Genomic DNA, 22,264 nt, shown 5'->3' on the forward strand with positions numbered 1-22,264 from the left:
TTTATTTACTTATTATATTATTTGGAATTTATTCATATGTATAGGTACTAAGATGAATAAAGTCTTGAAGGAGTAAAGTAAGTGAGGTACTAGATTGTGTGATAATGTTTAGTATAGTGTATAATGTTTAGTTACAGTGGTCTTACAGAAGCAAGATTTATGTATATGGCATATGAATAAAAGGAAGAATATCTTCAAATTCTTTAGAATAAAAAATAAAATGTATAAAATTTTCATTTACCAAAATTTAAATTTAAATAATCCAATTTGGTTAGAATGTTTAGTTAATTTAGGAATTTTATTTATTTATTTATTTATTTTTTATTTATTTGTTTTAGATAGTAGTCCGGAAACTCTTGAAGCTCATAAAATTAAGATGGCATTCTTTACATTTCCCACTTTGACTGAGATCTGTAGAAGATTGGTGTCTCATTATTTTCTTTTAACTGAAGAAGAACTGACGATGTGGGAAGAAGACCCAGAAGGCTTTAGTAAGTTTTAAGTTTTTAGTGTTTGCAGTCTTATTCCCCATTCCCTAAATATTGTCATCTACTTAATTCAGCTGTCTCTATCACTGTCATCCCATTGCTCATCAATTTGCTCAAGCGGGCACCAGTAATGTTCCCATTTTGAGACTTGTTATTGTTTTTGGCATATTTAATATGCCAGGGGTAGCTTGCCAGGCTCTGCCTTGCGGCGAGATACTCTCGGTAGCTTGCCGAGCTCTTCGAGAGGGGTGGGGGAATCGAACAAAGGTCGGCTTCTTGCAAGCAAATGCCCTGCTGCTGTGCAATCGCTCCAGTAGTGCTATTTTTGTGTATGGGGGTGGGTGGGGGAGGCTCGGTCCTAAATACATGGTGGTGTTTAGGACATTGTTCAGGGATTCCTCCTGAATTGTGGATTGAATCGTCATTATATAAAGTTTAAAGTTTATTTCTCAGTATTTGTGTGTGTGTTTGAAGGCCCAGTTGATATGGGGCACTCCCGTGTATTTTGTTAATTCCCACCATTCAGTGCCAGGGTCTGAAGTTGTGGCGCTGCTGGTGCTTGCAGTGCTGGGGGCCATGTCGTGCTAAAGATTGAACTGGGGTCCTGCGTATGCGAAGCACGCTTCCATGACTACTGTGCTCTTGTTTCCCGAGCCCCTTGATAATGTTTTATTTGGTTTTGTTTTTGTTTTGGGGTAACACCCAGCTCTGCTCAGGGCTTATTCCTAGGTCTGCACTCAGGAATCACTCCTGTCAGGGCTCTGGGGCCTGATGCGGTATTGTGGATCAAACCTAGGTCACCTGAATGCAAGGCAAACATCTTACCAGCAATACTTTCTCTGGTCTCAGATTTTCTTTCATTATTTAAAACAATTTAGGGGCTGGAGTGATAGCACAGCGGGTAGGGTGTTTGCCTTGTACGTGGCCAACCTGGGTTCTATTCCCAGCATCCCATATGGTCCCCTAGCACCGCCAGGGGTACTTCCTGAGTGCAGAGCCAGGAGTAACCCCTGCGCATCTCCGGGTGTGACCCAAAAACATGAAAAAAAAAAACCAAAAACAATTTAGGTGGGTTATAAGATGGCTTAAAAGGTGAGGATATATACTTTGCATGCAGGAGCTCTAGATTAGATCTGTGATACTGCATCGTCCTCTGAGCCTTGCTGGGAGCAGCTGTAGAGCACCACTGACTGGTCCAGTATCCAAAAGCAAGCAAGCAAGCAAAACGCACAAAAATATTATCTGTGTGTGTGTGTGTGTGTGTGTGTGTGTGTGTGTGTGTGTGTGTGTGTGTGTGTGTGTGTGTTTCCTTTTGGGCAACACCCAGAGATGCTCAGCGGTTACTCCTGGTTTTGCACTCAGGAATTACTCCTGGCAGTGCTTGGAGGACCATATGGGATGTCAGGGATCGAACTTGCATCATACATGTACAAGGCAAATGCCCTATCTGCTGTACTATCTCTTTGGCCCCTCTAGTGCTATTTAAAATTTTAACTTTGAAGCATCACTGTTGCATTTCTGTGTAGTATCATTTGTTATATTTTTAATTACAGCAGTGGAAGAAACTGGAGGAGATTCTTGGAAATATAGCTTGAGGGTAAGTATTATGGGAAATGGAGTTTATGTGGAAAACCTGAATGGGTTTATACTCTTAATAGAAAAAAAAATTCTATTAAAAATTTCCAGCATTAGTAGGAAACTGTTTATGGTCGCAGAGATCTAAATTTGAGAGAAGGAAGTACATTATGATCTTAGGCCTGTAAGAAGCTTGTTCATTAACTGGATTTTTGACTGGATTAACAAACTCCTTTTTTTGTTTTTACAGTTAATTTGATTGGAAATGCTCATTGTTACACAAATAGAAAATGTTATTGCAAGTGAAAACTACCACTTTTACTAGAATGATTTTTTTTTAAATCTCTTAAATATTTCAGTAATATAATTGTTCTTCTGGTGCTATTTCACCTGTCACCTAGTGTGATTCTCAGAAAGCTGTATGTTAGTTATCGAATGCTTTTTGTCTTTATTTTAGTATTTCTTGTGATGCTAGGGATTGAACTCAGGGCCTCACATATGCAGCATAACTATTCTTCCACCAGGGGCCGGATCGATAGCACAGCAGGTAGGGCATTTGCCTTGCACACGGCCGACCCGGGTAATCCATCCCCAGCATCCCATATAGTATACCCCAGCACCAACAGGAGTAAATCCTGAGTGCAGAGTCAGGATGTGACCCAAAAAGCATCGCCAGTTGTGACCCAAAAAGCAAAAAAGTGTTCTACCACTGAACTGCATCTGGGAAATGCTTTTTAAACATACATTTATTGATATGACTAGTATTTGGGGAATGTTAAATATGCTCCTTGAGCAATTTTTAAAATAGATATATGTATATATATATATATATATATATATTTATTATTTTAGTTCTCTTGACAGTGCTTAGGGCTCACTCCTGGTTCTGCATTCAGGGATCACTTCTGGCAGGGCTCAGGGAATCACATAGGGATTAGGGATCAAACCCAGGTCAACTGCTTGCAAGACAAGCAGCCTACCCATTCTAATATTGCTCTCACCCTCTCAAAGAAAATTTTAAACATTTTATAAAATAGAGTAAGTTATAATGTAACCTTAGTTTCCAGAAGTCATTTTATCACATATTAACTCATAGCTAGTCTTTCTAATGTCATGGGACACTAATTCCATTTTGGGTTTTTTTGATATAAGTATTTCTCAAGTGGTATACTATTTCATCATATTTCAGTATATACATATGTACAATACTACATTTGAAAATACTTTAAAGTTTTTTTTTTTATATAATGAAACTGATTCAGTACTTTATGGAACCCAAATTAGTCATTGTTTTTATGTTGCTGACACTGTTTTGTGTGAGTGTGTGTGTATAGTATTTGCTTGTTCTGTTTTGTTTTGGGACCACACTTGGAGGTACTCAGAGGTTATCCCTGGTTGTGTGCTCAGGAATTCCTCCTGGCAGATTCTGGGGACTGTATGTGGTGCCAGGAATCAAACCCTGGTTGGCCGCAAGCAAGGCAAAATCTTGTACTGCACTCTCTGTACTGTACTGTTGCTTCAGCCCCTATATTTGTGTATATTAAAAGAAATACTATAGTTGTGTTCTCGAACATTTGTAGCCCAAAAATATAAACATTTACACTCTTGTAAACCAATATTTGCCTCAAAAATTTTTTAAAAATTATGTCAATGAAATTTGAACTCAATGTATAAATTGCTATTGCTTATTATATCTGTCATTGCTAAGAAAATATATCTTAATTCCTAGATTGTTGGTCATTGATAGTATTGAATCTATGATTGAATATGGCTCCTGAATTTTTTAATGCACTCAATGATGAAAATGTTTCTTACAGTTTTGACAAAATGATTGGAATAGTAAAATAAGCTTTGCTTTGAATTATTATAATTTGATTTCCCAGTATGTTTTTTAAAAGTAATTATATATGAATCAAAGAGATAGTAGAGCAGATAGGGTGCTTGCCTTGCATGTGGTCGACCTGGATTTAGTCCCTGACACTCTACATGGTCCTCCAAGCTCATCAGGAGTGATATTTCTATCTCACAGAGCCAGGAGAATGTGCTGAACATTCCACATGTGGCTCAAAAACCAAACGAAAGAATTTTTTTTAAATATTCTAAGAAATTGAAATCTTAAATTGAAAACTTTTTAAGAAATTGAAAATTATTTTAGAATATTAAGACTGCATGTTCTTTGCTTTGTTATAAATTAATTAGTATAATATGCTGTTGTTTTATTTGAAATTTGTGTTTTTTCTTATTTAGCCTTGCACTGAAGTACTATTTATAGATATATTCCATGAATATAATCAAACTCTTACTCCTGTACTTCTTGAAATGATGCAAACACTTCAAGGTGAAGTATATTTCGTTTTATTTTGACTCAATCAGTTTTTTAATTAAACTAATTTATGTGCCTACTTTGTATAATGCATTATTTCTTAGATTATATAATAGAAAGGAGCCTGAGAAACTCAGAATGTGTTTTTTTCTGTAAGGGAGACCTTTGGGCTAGACAACAAGAATAGGCAATTCCCAAAAGAAGGCCTTGAACTAGATTTTGAATGTGATTTTGCTGTGGTGAACTACTATCAGTGGAAGCAAAGTAGCAGACAGTCAAATATATTGCTTGAGAAAACATTTTCTGTGGAGCATTTTGTGGGAAAGTAGTGAAAGAAAAGTTGGATTAATAAATGTTACTTTCATAATAGTGGCAGTGGAAATGGAAAGGTGATGGATTAAAGAGAGAGTGATGAATTGGAGTTTTAGCACTTGAACACCACACTTTGTACACAATAATTATTAGCAGTGATTTCTCATTTTTTGGTTTTCTGCTGCGCAGTAAAGTGCAGGGAGAAGATAGTGATCATCTGTTTTGCTCACATACTACTCCCCATGCCTGGCTTACTCTATTACTATTGATTGACAGATGTTGGCAACTGATGGACTATACTGCACAGAGGAAAGCGATCAAAGATGATGAATTATCATGCTGACTGTAATCAGTCAGAAGGAAAGGGACAGATATAGAATGACTGCATTCATATGTGGTATATAAAAATATATATATATAGTAGAAGGAGAAAATCCATGGCCAGGGCAAACAGGGGTCAGTGGTTGGAACTGACCACAAGTATGTGTGGGCCTGAGGGTAGGTAGGATAGAGAAGAGACCAGTATGACGATTGTAGCCTGGAATGATCACTCTGGACGAGATCTAAGGGTTAAAAGTAGGTAAGGGATATTCTTGATAACCTTTCAGTATTAATGTTGTAAACCACAATTCCCAAAAGGGGGGAGGGAGTGAATAGAGGAGGAGGGAGGGAGGGAGGTTATGTGGGGGTGGGGGTCAAGGGTGATGGGAGGGATCCTGGGGACACTGGTGCTGGGAAATGTACACTGGTGGAGGGATGGGTGTTGGAATACTGTATGACTGAAATCCAATCATGAACAGCTTTGTAATGGTCTACCTCACAGTGATTCAATTATAAAGTTAAAAAACAAATTAAGATGATGAACTGTTGAGACATAGTGACAGACCAAACAGTTTTTAGTAGTGGTTTATAAGAGGTACACTTTGGAATTATGTTTTCCAAATATACTTCCCAAGAATGAATTAAGACACTTGAGAGAAGAGAGGAGATGTAAGGTCAGACCTGAGGATTTTACTGTTGGGATACAGTGAAATGAAGGACTGCAGAAAACGCAGATCAAAGTGATGTTAAAATGAGGGTATATCCAGAGCAAGAGTTTATTGTCAGAAGTCGCCAGGCTGTAGAGGTTGGAAGCAGTGGGATGTTCGGAGGCATTATAGAATCTGAATTATTGGGGCAGGAATTCTATTCTATGTGATCAAAGATTTAAATAGGAAATGTAAGGAAATAATGACAAGACCCTATCCTCTTGAGGCAAATTCCTGCTCTGGTCTGTAGTTACTGTCATCATTGCTCATTGATTTGCTCGAGCGGGCACCAGTAATGTCTCTCTTTGTGTGACTCATTGTTACTGTTTTGGGCATTGTCTGTAGTAGTTAAGGAAAAACTAATTTACCCATTAGGCCTTTGTTCTCTCAAAAGAAATTTTCACTTAAATTACAGGCAAAGGGGGAAATGAGCTATCAGTCAGATTTCACTGCGTTAAATTATTTTTGGAGGATGGAAGCAGTGGTGGAGATCAGACTATGTGCACTGTATATTCTACCACTGGGCCATATCACTGGACCTTACTGTGTTATTATTATCAAGAGTTTGAGGTCAAAATGCAAAATTCATCAAATATGCATTTCCAATTTGATTAATTTTATAAAATATAATTGCAAATTCTTTTTAAAAACATACTTTAATTTTTTTGGCTTATTTTTGGGACATCTGGCAATGCCCAGGGTTTACTTCTGACTCTACACTCAAGGATCATTACTAATGGTGCTTGATGGACCATGTTGTGGATCAAACCTGGGTTGTCTGCGTGCAAGGCAAACGCTTTCCTTGCTCTACTATTTCTCTAGCCCCAGGTTTTCCCTTTCATCTGTAAGCTGGGTAGTGCTTAGTTGAATTAAAATTGACAAACTGAGTTTAAATAGGTTTTTTAAAACATTCTTTTATTTACCTTTATTAATACTTATTTTTCAGGGCCTACTAATGTGGAAGATATGAATGCACTATTAATCAAAGATGCTGGTATGTTAAACTAAAATGATTTAGAAACATTCCTTTAGTACATAATGTAACTTTCTTTGTAGCAGATACTTTACTCAGATTTGGGATGTAAGTATACCTAAAATATAGGAACTTCCTGGTGTGAGAGATAACAAAATAAGCAGGTATTACAAGATATAGTAAGGATAATCAATGCTGAAATATGGGGTAATGTGCAAAACTAAAAATAGTTTTGGTGTGGTTAGGAAAAGGAGTGTAATGTGCAAATAAATAAACAAGTAGAAGTTAGCAGTGCAAGGTGGGAAGAGTGGCTAATGAACAGGATTCTAGGAACCAAGAAACATTCAGAAAGTTGAAAGGAAGGGATCAGTATAGGGGAACTTTGAACTTTGGTTTAAACTGTAATACAGTGATTGAGAACAACCACTTAAAATGAGATAGAGGTAAGCTGAGATCAGCTCTTAAAATACTTCGATTTGGAAGCAGATAATGTTTTATAACTAATAATTCTGCTTGTCTGATTAAGAAATATCTAGAAAAACACAGAATAAATGAAATAATGTTTCTAAAATGTCTTTCCTGTAATACATTTTAGATAACCCTTTTTTAAAAATGCTGCAAAATAACTGCTAAGACTTATTTTCTTACACAAGAACCCTTAGCTTTTTTATTTCGTATGTGCAATAATTAATTTTTTTTCCCTTTAATCTTCTTCTTAGTATATAATGCCGTTGGATTAGCTGCATATGAGCTGTTTGACAGTGTTGATTTTGATCAGTGGTTTAAAAACCAACTTCTTCCGGAATTACAGGTTGTTCACAACAGGCAAGTATATAATTTTGTGATTATGCTACACTTATTTCAGCTCATTGTTTTTCTAGTGAAGAAGGGATTAAAATTGTTTATTGTATAAAAAATTTCAATTTGACCTAGTTGATAATGGTTCATGTAGAAAGGAAAAAGACAAATCTTACTGAAAAATACACAACATATTAGGTTATTTCAATTGTGGATTGAGACATGTGCAGAATATTTGATATTAGACAAGAGTATTGCAGAAAAAAAATTATGTGACGGCAATGGAAAATGGAGGGCTCTGAAGTCTTGAAAGAACATATGTATAAAGGAAGTCAGTTGGAGACTTAGCTGGGGACAGTGGGAGAAAGTGATCCCGGGTGTGTTGCAAGTTAGGCAAGCACTCAGCCCTTTATACTATCTCTCAGGACCTTTCTGAAGCATTTTTATTTAAAACCATACCTTTATTCATACAGAAGTAGCTTTTAAAGTTTTATTTTGAAAGTTCACATTGCATTTCTTTGTTGTAAATGAAGAAACATAAAATGAAACAAACTTCCCAAAATACTTAACGTTTAATTTCCTTGTTTTACCCTACTTAGATATAAACCATTACGACGCAGGGTGATATGGCTGATTGGTCAGTGGGTTTCTGTGAAATTCAAGTCTGATTTAAGACCAATGTTATATGAGGCAATTTGCAACTTACTTCAAGATCAAGACTTAGTGGTATGTTGCCTAAATGTTTCAAAATAATCATCTTTTAAATTTTAATCTATGTTAAGAAAGTTAAAAGTGTTTTTATGTTTCTTAAAATACTGGTAGCCATTTGATTTGAAGGAAAGAATTTTTTATTATTTGCTCTTGTCACTAATAGTGAAGTCATTGAAAAAAATTAATCACGTTCTGCTATTCTAAAATCATTTATCCTTTTTTAGAATAGAAAACTTTACATCCTGTTTCAGCTTACATAATTGCTTCATGATAGTATTTTTATTTTTATATTTGTGATAGCATCGTAGTCTAATTCATCCTTGCTGTTGATTCTTTGTCTCTTCTGTTTGAGGGGAAAAATTTTTGTTTGTTTTCCGAGCCACAGTTGACAGTGCTCAGGGCTTAATCTTCACTCTGTGCTCACTCCTGGATGGTCTCTCAATTATATGTGGCATATGAGATCATATGCCCTTGGTTGGGCATATGCTAGGCAGGCAACCTTACCTGCTGTTGTTTTTGTTTCAAGCCCTTGGAATTGGTTATTGAGAGAACTTCTTTATAGTGACTTATGCAGTAGTCTTGATTTTATATTACTGCAAACTTAGCAATTCTTTGTTGCTGCTCCTCCTTCAAGACAGTATTTTGCTACTATATTATATGGGACAATTGCTTAGCTAGGTTTTTAAAAGAAATTTCAAAGTATGTAAGAAAAATTGTGTTTCCCTACATGTGATTTTATTGTATGCTGAGTTACTATATTTGTGACTTGCATGTGTTTTCTTTGTCTTTGTTTTGTTTTTATTGTACCATTGTTTGGAATGTGCGATTTAGTTGTAGTTTTTTTAAATTTTGTTAGGTGACCCTCCCAATCCTCTTTACATCAATTTTTCTAGAATCTTATTAGTTTTCAATGTTCTCTCCCCTCTTAAAAATTTTGAAATCACCTGATTACTCTTTTTTTTTTTTTTTTAAGCAAAAGCTTAGACCAAAATTATCTCATTTTTACTTGTGTGTCACAATAATATAAGCTACTTTTAGTGTTAAACCTTCGGGGAAAAAATAGAAAGGTAAATCTATTGTAGAAGCATTGTACATTTCACAGATAAATTTATTTTTTAAAAAATTTGGGGTCCACACCTACATTGCTGAGGGCTTACTCCTGACTGCACTTAGGGATCATTCCTGGTGTTGTTTGGGGAGTGCGTCATGGGTTACAAGGGATTGAAACCAGTTGGCCATATACAAGGCATAAGTGCTCTATTTTCTGTACTATAGCTCTGGCCCCTGACAAATTAAATGTTATAGACACAGTAAGTACAAGGCAGTCCAGTTTTGTTTTACTGTATTTAAGTTATTTTTTTAGTTTTATTAATAAGGTCTAGCTATTTTTAAAATTATGATCTGGAATTAATTTACTTTTACAGTATCTTTATTTGTTCATTTTTGGTTTTTGGGGCTATACTCTGGTGGTCAGGACTTATTCCTAGGTCTATACTTGGGGATCGCTCCTGAGTGGTGAGTCAGGGGACCATATTTGGAGATCAAACTCGGTCAGCCATGAGCAAAGCAAGTACCTTAACCCTTATACTATCTTTCCAGCTTACCTTTGTAACAGTTTTAAAAGAGTGCTCTGGTGATTTTAATTTTTGTTTTTCTAGTTGCAAATGTTATTTGCTTAGTTTGTAGATTAAATACTTATTTAAATACAAAAATAGCAAATTTTAGTTTTCTTAGAAAAGTAGATTTTTAGATCTTATCTAAGATAGAAATGTAAGAGAGAAATATAAGATAAATGAAGAGAAAATGTTTTTTGGCACTTACAAATAGAATGTTAATTGTACACTTATCAAAAGCGGTAGTGAAGAAACATAATTCATGCTAGATCACTGTATCACTGTCATCCCGTTGCTCATTCATTTGCTTGAGTGGGCACCAGTAACTTCTCCATTGTGAGACTTGTTGTTACTGTTTCTGGCATATCAAATACATCACGGGTAGCTTGCCAGGCTCTGCCGTGTGGGCTGGATACTCAGTAGCTTGCCGGGCTTTGAGAGAGATGGAGGAATCGAACCGGGTCACCTGCCCGGGTCAGCTGCGTGCAGGATAAGCGTCCTACCCGATGTGCAACACATATTATTCAAATGGTCCTCTTGATTATAGAATTGATCAGAACCTTAAAATGCACACTTGCATTGTGACTAGCCAATATAACAGGCATATTAAAATCTAAGGAATATACTTTGAGTCACTCTTACTGTTGGTTCAGCTTTTGTCCTTTTGCTTTCTATCGTCTGGTAATTACAGTTCATTTCTATGTTTTTATCATTTGTTTGTCCTCACAGTATTATTTTATTATTGCCTGGGAAGAAGAGATTTCTCATCAAGGCAACAAGTTAATGTTTCATGTGTGTGCCTTTTTTTTTTTAAGTGCACTGTCAGGAGTGATCACCACTAAGTATGGCCTAAGTGCCGTCCTTCCAAAATAGTATATTTTCAAGATCAAGAGAATATAAGCCATACTATATTGCTTTTGTTTCAGTTTGAGAACTTCATTGTAAAATTGATTAAAATCTACACACATCCTTCTGTTCGTATTAGGACATCTTACTTAGTAAATGTGCCTGTGGCAAGTTTCTATTTGTGAATGCTACTACAAAACTATATATTAAAATGAACAAGTCTATGTGAGAGGAACTGTCTTTACTTATGATTCCAGATGATTTCTTAATTAACAATTGACTGATAAATTAGATTCCTTTAGGCTATAAAGTTTCTGAGTGAATTATAATTGTATCTTTAAATCTTTGAAATTACAAATAAAAGAATTTTTACTTAGGGTATGCATGCAACTTCTAATAAAACAACCAGTAAGCTTGAAAAAACAAAAAGCTAGAGTGCACTTTTTAGTATTTTGAGAAGTTAAGTAAAATGTCAGCTGTAGTACATCAGATTATTGTTTGGAGTGAGATGTGATCTGATTGGTGTCTGTGAAGCAAAGAAATGGCCCTTTTCGCGGGCAGATTTGATGCCGATATAGAAATAGTGAATTGTCTAGATATAATGCCCAAAATGGAGCTAGGAAGGGACTATTAGTGATCTGACCGGGACTGCACTCTGGGAAGAGATACAGTTGGAATTAGGGTAAGGAATTTTATGCAAAGTATAATATTTCTTTCCTTGTGTTTTTTATGAGTCAGTTGTTCTTTCTTGTAGTTTGAAATTGTTTTCCTATTTACCTAATTTCAGTCAGGGCTTTTGTTGTCTGTTTTTGTTTTGCACTGTTCAGTTTCCATACCCAAGACCTAGTATTCAACTCACAAGAGGCAGATTCTCTACTGCTGAGCTGTATCCCCTCTCATCCTTATACCTATCTTTATGATTGTGTTCTTACAGAATGAATTCTGGATTCAGTTATTTTAATTAAATGTTATTGAGGAAGTGGAGTTACTTTGCTTGAGACATGTATTGTGCTACCCTAATATTAGAAAGAAAGTAAACTAGTTAAGGGGCCAGAGCAATAATATTGCGGGTAGTTAGGCACTAGCCTTGCACCCAGCCAACTCAGGTTTGATTCCCAGCATCCCATGTGATCCCTCAAGTGATTCCTGAGTGCAGAGCCAGGAGTAAACCCTGAACACTACTGGGTGTGCCCTCCAAACAAAAAACCACATACACAAAGAAAGTAAACAAGTTATGTTTCTATTAATTATTTTTGGGTTTAGTTACGTATCTGGTATTCATAGTAAATAAAATGAGGTTCAGAGCTAAAATTATATAATAATATAATAATGTATGTCAGTTCTATTCAGTTAAAAAAGAAAAGAGAGAGAAATGAACTTTAGAATTTTTTCCTTAAGTGTAAATAAAGAAATTAAACGTGCTATATTTATTTATTTATCATTTTATGGACTTGGATTTTTTCTGTATTTCAGAGAACCTATATCAAATTGTGAAGTTGACTAATCTTGACTAATTGCTTTATTGGTCAAAGACAAGTTTCCTAAAAGTACCAAGTAGTATTAGTACCAGTGTTTAGGATGTGTTAAGGATACTTTTTATATTATCCTCCTTTGTCTAGCATAGGATCAGTCTTAGATATCTTTATTGGAATTATTAGGAGTTTTAGATAAGTTAGAGTATAAGACTGGAGCCATAGCACAATGGGTAGGGTGTTTGCCTTGCATGCGGCAGACCCAAGTTTGAGTCCTTTGTACCTCTCAAAGAGCCCGGCAAGCTACCGAGAGTATCCCACCTGCACAACAGAGCCGGACAAGGTACCTGTGGCTTAATTGATATACCAAAAACAGTAACAAGAAGTCTCACAGTGGAGATGTTACTGGTGCCTGCTCGAGCAAATTGATGCACAACGGGAGGACAGTGCTACAGTGCAGTGTATAAGAGGATCAAGGACATGGCTCAATGTGCTGGAATGAATGCTTTGCATGAGAGAGCCCCAGATTGATTCCTTGCACCGCATCATTCCCCACATTGAGGTTGATGTGCCTCCCTATCCCCCCTGAGAATCTAAGGAGGATCCTTCCTTTTTTTCTCCATCCCTCCCTCCCTCCCTCCCTCCCTCCCTCCCTCCCTCCCTCCCTCCCTTCCTCCCTAATGTGTTCAGTCCTTGGCACTCCAAATAGTTTCCTGAGGCCCCGCCAGCAGTGATCATGGAGCACAGTCATCAGTAAACCTGGATCACAGCTGGGTATGCACCTTCAAAAAAAACCATAAACTGAAAAAAAAACTCATTTTTCTGGCCCCCGGAACCATAGCTCACTGGTTTGTTGTGTGTGTTGCTCTCACTGCTGTGGGGAAGGCTGTAGCAATGGTCAGGCACTAAGTTAGTCTAGATCTCACATGATCCTTTTTTTCTTTTTCTTTCTTTAAAACTTCCAGGGTCACAGCTGATGGTGCTCAGGGATCATTCCCAGCAAGCTTGGGGGGCAAAATGGGGTGCCAGGGATCAAACCCGGGTTGGTCATGTATGTGCAAGGCAACACTTGCTCTACTGTCTCTAGCTCCTCACACAGTCAATTGGCATGATTCTTTGAGAAAGAAAATAAAAGTGTGGCTAATCTTACCTTTATAAGATTAAAATACTTTCTCCTTTTGAAATAGTATCTTATGGTTTCTTCTGTTTCATTTCTGTTACTCTCATGCATTTTTAGAATCCTTTCAACATTTCAAATATATGACAGTTATCTATTGATTATGAAATTATCTTGTCTTTTAGGAGGTTTCTGAGGCTTCAGCTGAAGATAGGGTAGAAATTTGTAGGTTGATCTGATTCTCTAGTCCTTAGAAAGTCTGAATTTATTGTTTATATAAAGTTCTGCTTAGGACTGATGAGAAGTCAATACGGAGTTTACTTGCAAGTAGCTGAGCCAGGTGTGATCCCTGGCACACATGATTCCCTGAGCACAGGAATAGGAATAAACCCTGAGGACTGCTGTCTGTAGCCCAAACTCTCCCTCTTGCCCCCAAAAAGTTATGTTTAGAGTCTTAATTCAGGATTTTTTTTCATGTTTTCTTGTGTTTTGATATTAGACAAAATTAGGAAAGAAAATTTTTTTGTCTTGATATTCCTGATGTTATTAATTCTAGATTATTAACTATAATATACTTTCTTTTAGGTTCGCATTGAAACAGCTACAACTCTGAAGTTAAATATCCTTTAAATTTTTTAAAATAATTGAAAAAATGTTAATAGTTAAAATTGTCTTGTGAGATTAATTTGAAATTGTTTAAAATGTCATTTTTTGATTAATATTTCATTTATATCTATATATTTCAATCCTGATCTGATAGTTTTAATATTCTTTAACTATCCTTTACCTGTTGATGATTTTGAGTTCAGAACAGATCAGTTTCTACCGGTAAGATTTTTTAAACTCTTTCGATTTTATAATATTTATGTTGATGTATTTTGATGATTAGAACTACTTTAAATTGAAATTATATAGATTACATATGAAAATTGAATTTAAAAGCATATAGTTTTGAGAGGGATTACTTTTTTTGGTAACTTTATTTACAATAATTTACCCTGATTCTCTTACTTTTACTTCATTGGAGATGATCACCAACATTTTTCTTTTCTCATAATTTAGTTAATTTATTTGTGTTTTTTATTCTACTTCTTACATTCCCTTCCTCAGGTGTTTGTGTATTTATGTACTCCTGGCAGTGCTCAGGGAACCATATGGGAATCTGGGAATCGAACCCGGGTCAGCTGTGTGCAAGGCAAACGCCCTACCTGCCTTGCTATCACTCCAGCCCTGCAATTAAGAGCTTGAAGAATACTTACTATTTCCAAATAAGAGATATCTTGTCATTGTTATTTTGTCATTATTCATGCAGCATATGTTAAAGGGTCACATCAGACAGTTATACCATGTGTGCTATAATTGGTGTTCCTTTTGCTTTAATGAATAGATACTGCAAAGGAAACCATTTTGTGATTAGCAGTAGACATATTAGGGAAGAGCAATGAAAAGGCATTTTAATGGTTAAGTTACTAAGGTAAAATATAAAGATATAAAATTTGGAACATTTCCCTCAGGAAACAGCATTCTATTTGGGTCAATTAAATTTTAAAGTGGACACATTTAAATAAGATTATCAGGAAAAAGAAAATAATAGTAAATGTTGAGAACTTGCAAAATTTAGGGAGGTAATGATAAAGTTTTGGTTGTTAGCCTTTGATTGCTTTGCAATCGTTATTTAATTTTATATCTATCAAATTTTATATAAAGATGCTTATATTATTTCAAACTTTTTCTCTTTTATCTGCAGTATTTGGAAACCATGTTCACACTGCTGTTTCAGTTACTGCAGCAAGTAACAGAATGTGACACAAAGATGCATGTTTTGCATGTCCTTTCTTGCGTGATTGAAAGAGTTAACATGCAGGTAATTTTGTTGTGAAACAAATGTCAGAGAGTTGAATGGAGTATGTAGAGTATGTAATATTTTTATATTTTTACCCTCGGAGTTAAAACATTCACTAAAATGTTTTTGACTTACAGGTTGTGATTTTAATAATGTATTAAAAACTGGTTTCTTTGTGTCTGTGCTGTAGCTTTTAAAAATCGACTTTGAAGTGTACTGTCATTTTGGAATAGTACAGTGAATCTGGCACTTGCCTTTCTCGAAGCTGACCCTGGTTCGGTCCCTGGCATCTCATGGTGAGCTTTCCAGGAGTGATCCCTGAGTACAGAGCCAGGAGTAATCCTTGAGTACCGCTGGGTGTGGCCCCAAAGCAGAACAAAAAAATCCCCCTAAGTGTTTAAACTTCTTGTTTTGTAAAGTTAATTTTTTTATTGTTGGTGGTCGGAGGTGGACCACACTTGGTTATACTCAGGGCTCTGTGCCCAGGAGTGGCCCTCAGTGTTGCTCAGGACAGTAATGTGTTGTTTTAGGGTTGGCTGAGTGGCTGCATACAAGGCAAGTGCTTAACGCCCTGTACTGTCTTTCTCAATGTAAATTTAAATGCTTTTGTGTTGCTTTCTATTCTAATATTTTAGAATACAAACAGCCAGGTTGGGAGGCTATATTATCAGTAAGTTGCAGTAAGTTATAATTATTCAGTAGTACTGTTTGTTTTTAGAATTCACAAAGTGATTCAGAAAAACATTTTCAGGGCCTGGAGAGATATAGTACAGGAGTTAAGGTGATTGCTTTGCATTTGGCTGGCCCTTGCAGACCCCTGGCATGCAAGGTGTAGTCCAAACCACTCCCTGCCCCCAATAAAAAGATACTTTTTGGTATCTCTTTTTTCCTATGTTAAATATTGTTCACCTCCATAAATAATGTATATATATATACTTTAGCTCTCATATATTAGATTTGATTTTTATCTCTTAGACTGCATTGTGAACCATCTTAAATATTGTTTTCTGTTGTATAGTTGGTTGAATTTGACATTTCAGTTTAGTGATCACCTACATTCCACAGTGTGTAAGTATTTGAAGGTTATATTTTCTCTATTTTATTAAGAGGTAGTTGAAAACCTAGACTTAAATTGTTTTAATAATAATGTGAGGACTCCATAGTATTAAAAAAAAAAAGGTCAGGTATGATATCATGTAACTAGTCTTTTAATTTACGCACTTACGCATTTCAGTTTGTGTATGTCGGGGGGAGTTAGGGAGATCCCTAGTTGTGCTCAGTGGTTATTCCTGGCTCTATGCTCAGGGATCACTCCTGGTAAGCTTGGGGGACCATATAGGATGCTGGTGATTGGACCTGGGCCGGTTGTATACAAGGCATATATTCTACCACTGTACTGTCACTCTGGTCCCCAACTTGTGTATTTCTGATGAAGAAGAATAAAATTGTGAAATAATCAATATTCAGCTAAAGATTTTATCTAAAAAATGGTGTCATAGGAACCTTTGTCTAAAATATTTGTTATACTGTCACATACTGGATTTTCATATTTTTAATAATAGTTATGGAATTGACTTCCTATTATGAATTAACATAAATAAAAATTATTCAAAATATGTTTGGAGGAATTAACATAATAAAAATTAACATAAATAAAAATATTTCTTCAAAATATGTTTGTTGTTTCATAATACAGATGCCAAAAGGTGATTCATTAGTGTACATTGATTGTTTATTTTCTCAGTAGTATTATAGGGATAATATTTAACTTGTTTATAAAGTTTAATTTTATAACTTAAAATGTCTTTTTAAATGTTGTGTAAATAATTGGCATTGATCTTCTTTAAATAGTCCCCATGCTGGAATTAGTTTCAAAACTATGTATGAATATTTCTTTTTCATATTATTTTTTATTTTTCAAATTTTGTTTTGAGATAACACCCAGTGATCTCAGAGGTTCCTCTTGGCTCTGCACTCAGGAATCATTCCAGGCAGTGCTCGGAAGACCATATGGGGTGCTAGGCATTGAATCTGGGTCAGGTGCGTGCAAGGCAAGCACCTTAACCTCTGTACTAGTGCTCCAGCTCATTTTTAAAAATATTTTCTTGTTAAGAAATTTCAAGTATTCAGCAATTTAAATCAGTTAATATCTATATATCCTTCGTTTTGTTTCATTCGTTACCATTTTATTACCTTGTCTCTTTTTGTCTGTGTACATTGAGAAAGTTTTGTTAAATCATTTGAATTTTGATTGCAAACACTATGACTTTGCCCTCACACATTAGATTTCTTTCTTTAGTTGCCTTGGTTATCAGACTTGGGGAATTTAATATTGAAGTGCTGCTCTGACCTATATCATGTCCAGGTTCCCAGTATTATATGTTTTATTGTTATAGTAGGAGTCATTCCTGGTGATACCAAATGGTGCCAAGGATCAAACTCAGGCCTTCACATATACAAGGCCTATGCTTCACCACCTGAGCCTGACTCCCCAGTCATGTACTATTGAATCTTTTTCCTTTTAGAAGCCCTTAGTTCTCATGTGTTCTCCAGTCCCCGTCTTTTTTTTTTTTAAACTATATTAGAAAGGGTGTGAGGTTTCTATTTTTTTTTAAATGCTTTATGGCTTTATTATTTTTTTTTCATTTTTTATTTTTTTTACAAAGCTTTCAGGTTTAAGTCACAGTCAAATATTGATTAAACCCCCATCCCTTCACCAGTGCACCTGTTCCACCACCAAGAACCCCAATACATCCCCCTCCCACCCCACCCCCCCATCTAAGTAGCTAATGATATTCCCATTATTCTCTATATACCTTGAGTACATTCCATATTTCCATACAGAACTCACTATTATTGATTGGAAATTTTCCCCAACAATCAGGCCTGCTGAATAGTCATCATCTAATAATTTCTCTTCATTGCTGATCTATTTTTATTTTTGTTTTTTAACAGTGATTTTATGTGCAATTTTTGAAATGTTTTTGAAACTTTGACATCACATATTTGCCAGAAGCTAAAATTGGGATATATATTATGATTTTTCATTGAATTTTAAATTTTAAATAATTTTTAAATAAATTTTTAAATGATTTTTAAATTTTTTAATGATTTTTAAACATAACTGGGTAGTTTGATTTTATTAGCTATCCTGTCTATAATTCATTATATATATCACTGTATCACTGTCATCTCGTTGCTCATCGATTTGCTTGAGCAGGCACTAGTAACGTCTCTATTGTGAGACTTGTTACTGTTTTTGGCATATCAAATATGCTACAGGTAGCTTGCCTGGCTCTGCAGTGCGGGCGAGATACTCTCGGTAGCTGGCCAGGTTCTTGGAAAGGGATGGAGGAATTGAACCCGGTTGGCTACATGCAAGGCAAATGCCCTACCCACTATGCTATAGCTCCAGCCATATATGTATTTGTGCTACTCCTTTAAAAGTATTGTATTTATTCAAAACCAAAAGATCTTTGGGCCAGAGCCATAGTACAGCGGGTAGGGCATTTGTCTTGCACAGGACTGACCCAGGTTTGATTCCTCAGTCCCTCTCGGAGAGTACAGCAAGCTATCAAGAGTATCCTGCCTGCACGGCAGAGCCTGGCAAGCTACCCGGGGCGTATTCAATATGCCAAAAACAGTAACAACAAGTCTCACAATGGAGACATTACTGGTGCCCGCTCGAGCAAATCGGTGAGCAATGGGATGGCAGTGATACAGTGAATGTGTATATATACATATATATGCTTTGTGTGTATATTTACATACATACACAAATATCTTTAGCATTTTTCTTTTGTATTGTCAATGGTTGAACTGGTCTAATAACATTCATATAAAAGCAACCAAACCATTATTTTTGATTAATTGTAAATAGGTAAAAGTTCCTTCTCATTTTTTTTCCTCCTTAGTCAACCAAGTTCCTTCTACCCTCATCTTACTGAGATTTTTATTATGAATGATTGCTTTCTCTATGTGTATTAATATGGTCATCTGATTCTTATTTTTCCTTGTATTGATATGGTGGGCTGGAGCGATAGCACAGTGAGTAGGGTCTTTGCCTTGTACACGGCTGACCCGGGTACGATTCCTCCACCCCTCTCTGAGAGCTCGGCAAAACTTTGAGAGTATACCGCCTGCATGGCAGAGCCTGGCAAGCTACCCTTGGTGTATTCAATATGCCAAAAACAGTAACAACAAGTCTCACAATGGAGACGCTACTGGTGTCCGCTCGAGCAAGTCGATGAACAATGGGACGACATTGCAGTGCATTGCAACATTGCCAGGGTAGTGGGGATTTGTTCAATGCAGTGGCCTGAGGTTGCAATGCTGTGAGGGCCCTGCAATTCTGGGGATGACCCGGGATTACCCAGGCCACTCTGGAGGTGCTTGGGAGCCTCTGGGGCTTGCATCTGGAAATGCTCAGCGACCCGAGATGCTGGGAATGGAACCAGGATCTGCCTTTTGCAAGGCATGTACCTTAGTCCAGGCCTCATTGCTGCACCATTTCAGGGATTTATTTTTAAACTTTCTTAACTTAACCTGTTGTGCAGTTAGCACTTTATCCTTGAAAGGAAAATGTTCTTTTCCTGTGTTATCATTGCCCCTTAATTTGCTATTGCACTTACTATTTTCAATGTTTGGGTCTGAGTGCCTACCTTTATATACTTCCCAGTGCCCTTTGTTCGGGCTGTGATACTTGGAAAATGCCAGTATGCTGTTGTTAAATGAATAAATAAATAGTGACTTTTTATAAAACAGTTTAATTGCCCATTGGTGAGCTTACACTCATTTAAAAACAACCAGGGTATAATAACATTTTCTAGTAAACTAAACATCTGGCTTCAGTTGCTTGTTGCATACTTCTAAAGTTTCTTTTATGCTGTAAATGGGGCAGTTGTCTAAATAACTTTAAAATATTTATCATGGAGCTCTGTGTTCTAAATTAAATATCTGATTTATCTTTAAAATGATATGTGTCAGGTAAAATGACATATCTAGTGAATAATAGATAGTTGCTGACTTGTACTTGATAGTATTCTGTCAGCATTTCTTTAAGTAGATTGCCTTCCTTATTAATAGAATTCTTTTGCCTCCTCTTCTTCTGTTATGATAGATACGACCATATGTGGGATGCTTGGTACAATATTTGCCTCTTCTTTGGAAGCAGAGTGAAGAACATAATATGTTGAGATGTGCTATTTTGACAACGCTTATACATCTTGTTCAGGTAATTTTCTCTCCAGTTTTCATGTGGTTAGAGACCGTTCTTTCAATAGATGTAGTGGTATCTCTTGATGACACCCTCATTAATGATGCAGTCTGTCGTACAGTGCTTGTACTTTCCTTGGTAGGCAGGCCTTCCTACAGTAATTCACTTTCTATTTCTACTTTTAAAAAACACTTAGTTTGATGCCTTAGATTTGATCACTGGCACTGCAAATTATATATATATGTATATACATATATATATACATACATACACACATATATATATGTCAGTGTGATCAAATATATATATCAGTGATCAAATATATATGTATGTACATGTATATATATATAGGTATATATTTTAAACTTGTTAATTTGTTCATTCATTCATTGTTGTTTCTGGGGCCATACCTCCTAGTGCTGAGGCACCACCATGCTATGCATCACCACTGCCCACCTCGTGTTCATGAGGCTTAAGTAGTGCTGTGACCATCCAGGGCTTAACACATTCTAGGCATCTGCTTTGTCACATTTATCACCGTTTAGGTACCCACATTTCTGTAAGTCAGAGTTGCATGTATCACATCTGTATTCTGTCATAAGGGCTTGCTCTGCTGAAATCTATCCCGGAGGCTGAGTGGAAGAGAGTTTTCACACTCACTCAGCTTGTTGCAGAATTTAACTCTGAGGTCTATAGGACTGAGGTCTCTGTTTACTCGCTGGCTGTCAGAGGAGGGCCCTCTTGTTCCCATCCATACATGGCCACCTCCTCCTTCAGGACGAGCAGTGATGGTTTTGTATGTCATATCCCAAGGCTTTGAATCTCTCACTTCCCCTTATGTAAGCAGTTCCTGCTTTGTTGTGTGAATAATTTTCTACTTCTCCTAAACTTGACCACTGCAGACAGCTTCCCTCCCTTCTTCTCTCCCTCCCTCCCCTCCTTCCCAAGATAAGTTTTCTTTGAAAGCCATTTAGAGAGATATGAGGGGAGAGAAAGAGAGAAGTATGGTTTGAAAGAGAACACAGGATTCACCAGAGTGGCAATAAGCAAAGAAATACAGAGGCAGGAAAGTGTGGTACCTGTTCAAGGGAGAACAGGAGCTTGAAGAGCAAGCTGGAAGTGTATTTTCTCTACTGTCTTGATAATTTCCCTATGTACTAGATTTGAGACCTTAATTAAGTCTAGAAATTTCTTCACAGTCATATTTGGATTAATAGTGTTTAATAACTGTGGAACACCATGTAATACTAGGGATCAAGAGTCTCTGGTGGTCATTTTAGAATTCTGTGTCTGAAACTCTTATATGTATATACATATATAAAGTGATATAATTTAATGTATATATAATTAAATTTATACATATATGATGGAATTCATATATATAAATTGAATTCATATTCTTTCTTTTCTAAACATTCCCTCTGTTCAGACATAACAGAGAGTTTGTTACTTTCATCATCTTGAAATCTGGATTTTAAAAAAATTTGGAAGATTCTTATATACTATACAGTCTAGACTGGTTTTATTCTGCTCTTACAGTTTTGCTAGAAAACTTTTCACTGTTTCTAGATTCTTTCTGTTTATTGCCCGTTTCTGTATTTTGGATCTTCTTTCTAATGGAACTCATGAATGCTAGCAGCATTTTTCAAAAGACATTTTGGGGACTGGCAGTAGTTTTGTGATTAGCAACAACTTTTAAACATTTCGCCTAGTTGGCCAAGAATCATGGAAAAGGGGCGGAGGCAGGGCAGAGAGATAGTACAGCAGGTAAGGCACTTTCCTCGCCTGCATTCAACCCAGGTTTGCTTTCTGGCACTGCCCAGGAGTGATCCCTGAGCACAGAACCCGCAGCACAACTGGATGTGGCCCCCGGACAAAAACCACTGAGTTGCCCCTTGCTCCCTTACCCCAGCAAGACTTTGGAGCACACTGCCTTAAAGGAGATACTTT

The 22,264-nt window shown here is 36.3% G+C and overlaps 1 protein-coding gene across 3 annotated transcripts in view; it reads left to right on the forward strand.

Annotated features, from left to right (window-relative positions):
• The window catches only part of IPO11 (importin 11), a 158,666-nt gene that overhangs the window by 48,185 nt on the left and 88,217 nt on the right, over window positions 1-22,264 (forward strand). For all 3 annotated transcript variants that reach the window (XR_008627366.1, XR_008627367.1, XM_004608471.2), the window contains exons 11-20: window positions 339-491; window positions 2,042-2,085; window positions 4,311-4,401; window positions 6,673-6,720; window positions 7,419-7,524; window positions 8,097-8,223; window positions 13,842-13,875; window positions 14,044-14,084; window positions 15,004-15,120; window positions 20,219-20,332. Coding sequence is in view for 1 of the 3 variants with exons in the window: in XM_004608471.2 (XP_004608528.1) it covers window positions 339-491; window positions 2,042-2,085; window positions 4,311-4,401; window positions 6,673-6,720; window positions 7,419-7,524; window positions 8,097-8,223; window positions 13,842-13,875; window positions 14,044-14,084; window positions 15,004-15,120; window positions 20,219-20,332 (875 nt within the window). In the remaining 2 variants the exon portion in view is untranslated. The remainder of the gene's footprint in view (window positions 1-338; window positions 492-2,041; window positions 2,086-4,310; window positions 4,402-6,672; window positions 6,721-7,418; window positions 7,525-8,096; window positions 8,224-13,841; window positions 13,876-14,043; window positions 14,085-15,003; window positions 15,121-20,218; window positions 20,333-22,264) is intronic.

Source organism: Sorex araneus, chromosome 1, assembly GCF_027595985.1.
Source record: "Sorex araneus isolate mSorAra2 chromosome 1, mSorAra2.pri, whole genome shotgun sequence".
In the NCBI taxonomy this organism is placed as follows: domain Eukaryota; kingdom Metazoa; phylum Chordata; class Mammalia; order Eulipotyphla; family Soricidae; genus Sorex; species Sorex araneus.